At 56.8% G+C, this 3,335-nt stretch overlaps 1 protein-coding gene across 1 annotated transcript; it reads right to left on the bottom strand.

Annotated features, from left to right (window-relative positions):
* Positions 1-269: 269 nt before the first annotated feature.
* On the bottom strand, positions 270-1,832 carry LOC124695278 (aspartic proteinase PCS1-like). Its single transcript, XM_047228138.1, has one exon. The coding sequence runs from the start codon at positions 1,830-1,832 to the stop codon at positions 270-272; it is 1,563 nt and encodes a 520-aa protein (XP_047084094.1).
* Between the last annotated feature and the right edge of the window lie 1,503 nt (positions 1,833-3,335).

The raw sequence follows: 3,335 nt of genomic DNA, 5'->3' as shown, positions 1-3,335 counted from the left end.
CCACATGAGAAGTCCACGATCACAATCTAGACTGTTATTACTTTCGTCATTAGTTCGTATAGTACATACATATATATACTAACTAATTTAGCGATGAAAAAAATAACCAGTTCACACTTCACAGTAGCAGCAGGTGATCGGAGAGGGACCATCTCTAATACATGCCCTCTGCTAACGATTCGCGCCCTGCTCCTGCTTCACTATGCGCCTATACATACAGATACAGAGATATACATTCATTGCGAGCACGGATCAATGCGATTAGACGATTATAGTCGGACGCCGAGGCGCTGGGTGGCGAGGTCGCAGCGCACGGGCGCGAAGCCGACGCGGCCGTTCTCCAGGTCATACTCCACCCACACGTCCTGCTGGTGGTGGTGCCCGATCACGTACGCCGACATGCCCGCCATGTCCGAGCTCCCGAAGGTCAGACACCAGACCGTCTCATTGCCTCGCCGCTCGCCGGGCACCCTGTACAGAAGCTTCTCCCCGGTCACGGCCACCTCGGCGCCGCGGAGCACCAGGGCCACCTCCGGGAGGAGCCGGCTCGCCGCCGCCACCCGGGCCTCCATGCCGCGGAAGCACGTGTCGAACGCGCCTTGGAACACGAACTCCGGCTCGCCGAGCGGGGCTAGCAGCGGCCGCGTCTGGTTCAGGAACTCGCCCTTAAGCGCCGCGTAGGCGTCGCCCAGGAGGAAGGTGAACTGCGTGCCAGAGTCCACCATGGTCTGCCCGGCCCCCGTGTGGTCCGGCGTCAGCACGGACTTGGGGATGGGGAGCAGGGCGCGCCCCACGCGGATGCCCTCCAGCTGCACGGTGTAGGCCACTCGGTCGAAGTACGGCAGGGGCTGGGAGATCTCGATCAGCGGCGTGTAGTTCAGCGCCGGGGCAGCGCCGCCGCCGTCCCCGCCCAGAATGAGGATGCCTGGGCCTTCGCCGGCGGCGATGCAGTAGGCGAAGCGGCGGGTGCTCGTCTGCGTTACGAAGGAGAGGCTGCCCCGGTTCATGCCGAGGAGGCCGGTCGCCGCCTCCGAGGGATCACTGGCGTTGTTGCTGGCGCCGGTGCTGGAGGAGTAGGAGGTGATGCAGCCGAAGAGGGCGGGCACAGGCGGGGCACCTGCGCCGCCGAGGAGGAAGGTGTCGGCAGCCAGGAGCCCGTCGGCAGAGGAGGCGTCGGCGTAGGAAATCGAGACGCGGCAGGCGTTGGACGGCGGCGTGTCGCAGAACGGGCGGACGGGCAGGTCTCGTCCCTGCCACATGCACGCCGGCGACGAGCAGGGGACAGCGCCGTACGTCAAAGAAGCCGACGCGTTGAACGGCACAGGCGGCGGCGACAGGATGCTGCCGTTGCAGAGCAGCCACGAGAGCTCGCTGCCGGTGTCGAGCACCATGGTCACGTTCTGCGGCGGCGTGCCGACGGCCACCGGCACCGTCAGGCTCACATTGTGGCGGAACCGCAGCCTGTTCGCCGGCGCTCGCGGCAGAGGCGCCACCTCCTGCACCCTGAGCGGAAGGAGAACCGCTCCACCAGACTTCCCTTCTCTGCCGCCGTCGCCAATGCCGTAGCTCGCCGGCTCCGCTCTCGCAAGAAATAGGAAGAGGAGAACGATAAATGACTCCATGCCCACTAATTGGCGGGCAGTTTCTACTTTTCTATCCGTGCGGTGTAAACTTTCAGCCTTGGCGCAGCGCTCTGGCTCTTTGCTCTGAGCACGGGAATAACCAAACGGCAATCGATCCCAAGGAAAGCGAGCAACACACCAACTGTCAACTGCATCTCCTGCCAATCTTCTGGTTGCGTGGCTAATCCTAACAGCGATACTCATCATCATCCCCTTTTGGTGTGTTTTTTCGAGAAAAATGCAAAAAAACGTCACATTTCGGATAACTATATCAAAAGACCAAACCATATGTTTTTCCCGCAAAAAAACCACCTGTATAGAGTCACCCTTTCAAGAAAACGCTAATATCTTCGATTAGGCGTGTTAACGGTTTTCCCGTCCGCTCAGGCCCATTGTCAAGCTGACATGTCGCGACGTTAACGGGAGGGTAGATATGACCGTTAATAGCCACTTTTTTCTGCTCACAAACTGAACTTCAAGCCATGAAACACGACGACAAGGGCCTCTAGCGACGGCGCACGACAGCGCTAAGCAAGAGGGAGTCATGGAAGAGGGTCAGCATGATTGGGCTCTCACCTGAATATCGAGGGCAATGTCAAAGAGCAAGGAGGAGGCTCGAGGCATTGCCATTAACGATGATGACGACCAACATTGCAGGTGAATGTAGAAGGGTGGCTCTACGACACACAAATGCTCAGGGAAGACACTAGAGGATTCAAGAGCACCGTGGGGTTAGTGGGAAGGTACGGGAGGATGACCAGAACCGAGCGGCAGAGCAGATCGACTCGGCAAAGATCGGACTGGAGGAAGATGAACTTTGTGTCTGTGTTTTGTGAAGACAAATGCTACACGGGGTATCTTCGATAGGGGAGAAAGCGACGATGACATTGGAACTCCTTGGACGATATTGGCGCAACGATGTACCCAGGTTCAACCCCTCTTCGGTGGAGGTAAAGACGCTTCGTTGTATTGCTTAGGTGGTGATAACTATTAAGGCATGTATGAGTGTAATAATTTTTAGGGTTGAGACTTCTAGCCACGTTTTACATAGATGACTCGATTAGGGTTTAAAAGGATATGTGCTGAGTCGGTTAGGATGTGGGTCGACTACGTCGCCGTCAGTCTTCAGCTTACGCTTCACGTTGATCTCCATGTCGTCAGACTAGGCCTCCTAGTCAGCCCACTCCTTCTACCTGTAAGCCCACGAAGACGGTGGCCACTAATGTGTCACGGGGCACCCAGTTGGCGGTTCGATTCGGCTCCTTGAGCCCACCTAGTTGGGTATTCCATCGTCACCCTATGACAGCGGTAGAAGGCCTCCTGTGTCGATTCCTTCGGCATGAAGAAGCTCCGGGATAAGGTGGAGCTAACAAACATGTTGTAGGGCCGAGGAAATGTCCACATCGATGGGGAGGACTGAGATGCTGGAAGCGGCACACCCTAGATGTCGGTCGCGTTCTTCGCGCTCCGATGAAGGTAAGGGCCGGTACTTGGGGGTCCAAAGCAATACATATGAGGGGATAAGATGCGTCGACGTGACCGAATCAGGAGATAAGTATGGAGATTGAGAGGAGGGGATAGGGTGGGTACCACGTCTACCGGTGGACCCCTTTTTTTTTTACTGTAAAAAATGTATGCCATGTCATCACTTACAACAGGTCCCACTAGTCAGAAACGGTGTCAAGGTTTATTTATCAACTAATCAGTGTTTTC

Source organism: Lolium rigidum, chromosome 3 (genome assembly GCF_022539505.1).
Source record: "Lolium rigidum isolate FL_2022 chromosome 3, APGP_CSIRO_Lrig_0.1, whole genome shotgun sequence".
NCBI classification, from domain to species: Eukaryota; Viridiplantae; Streptophyta; class Magnoliopsida; order Poales; family Poaceae; genus Lolium; species Lolium rigidum.
This window is presented reverse-complemented; position numbering and strand designations above follow the sequence as displayed.

Bases quoted from the DNA above. Each gene is read 5' to 3' on its own strand.
- LOC124695278 (XM_047228138.1), bottom strand. From the start codon at position 1,832: ATGATGATGAGTATCGCTGTTAGGATTAGCCACGCAACCAGAAGATTG.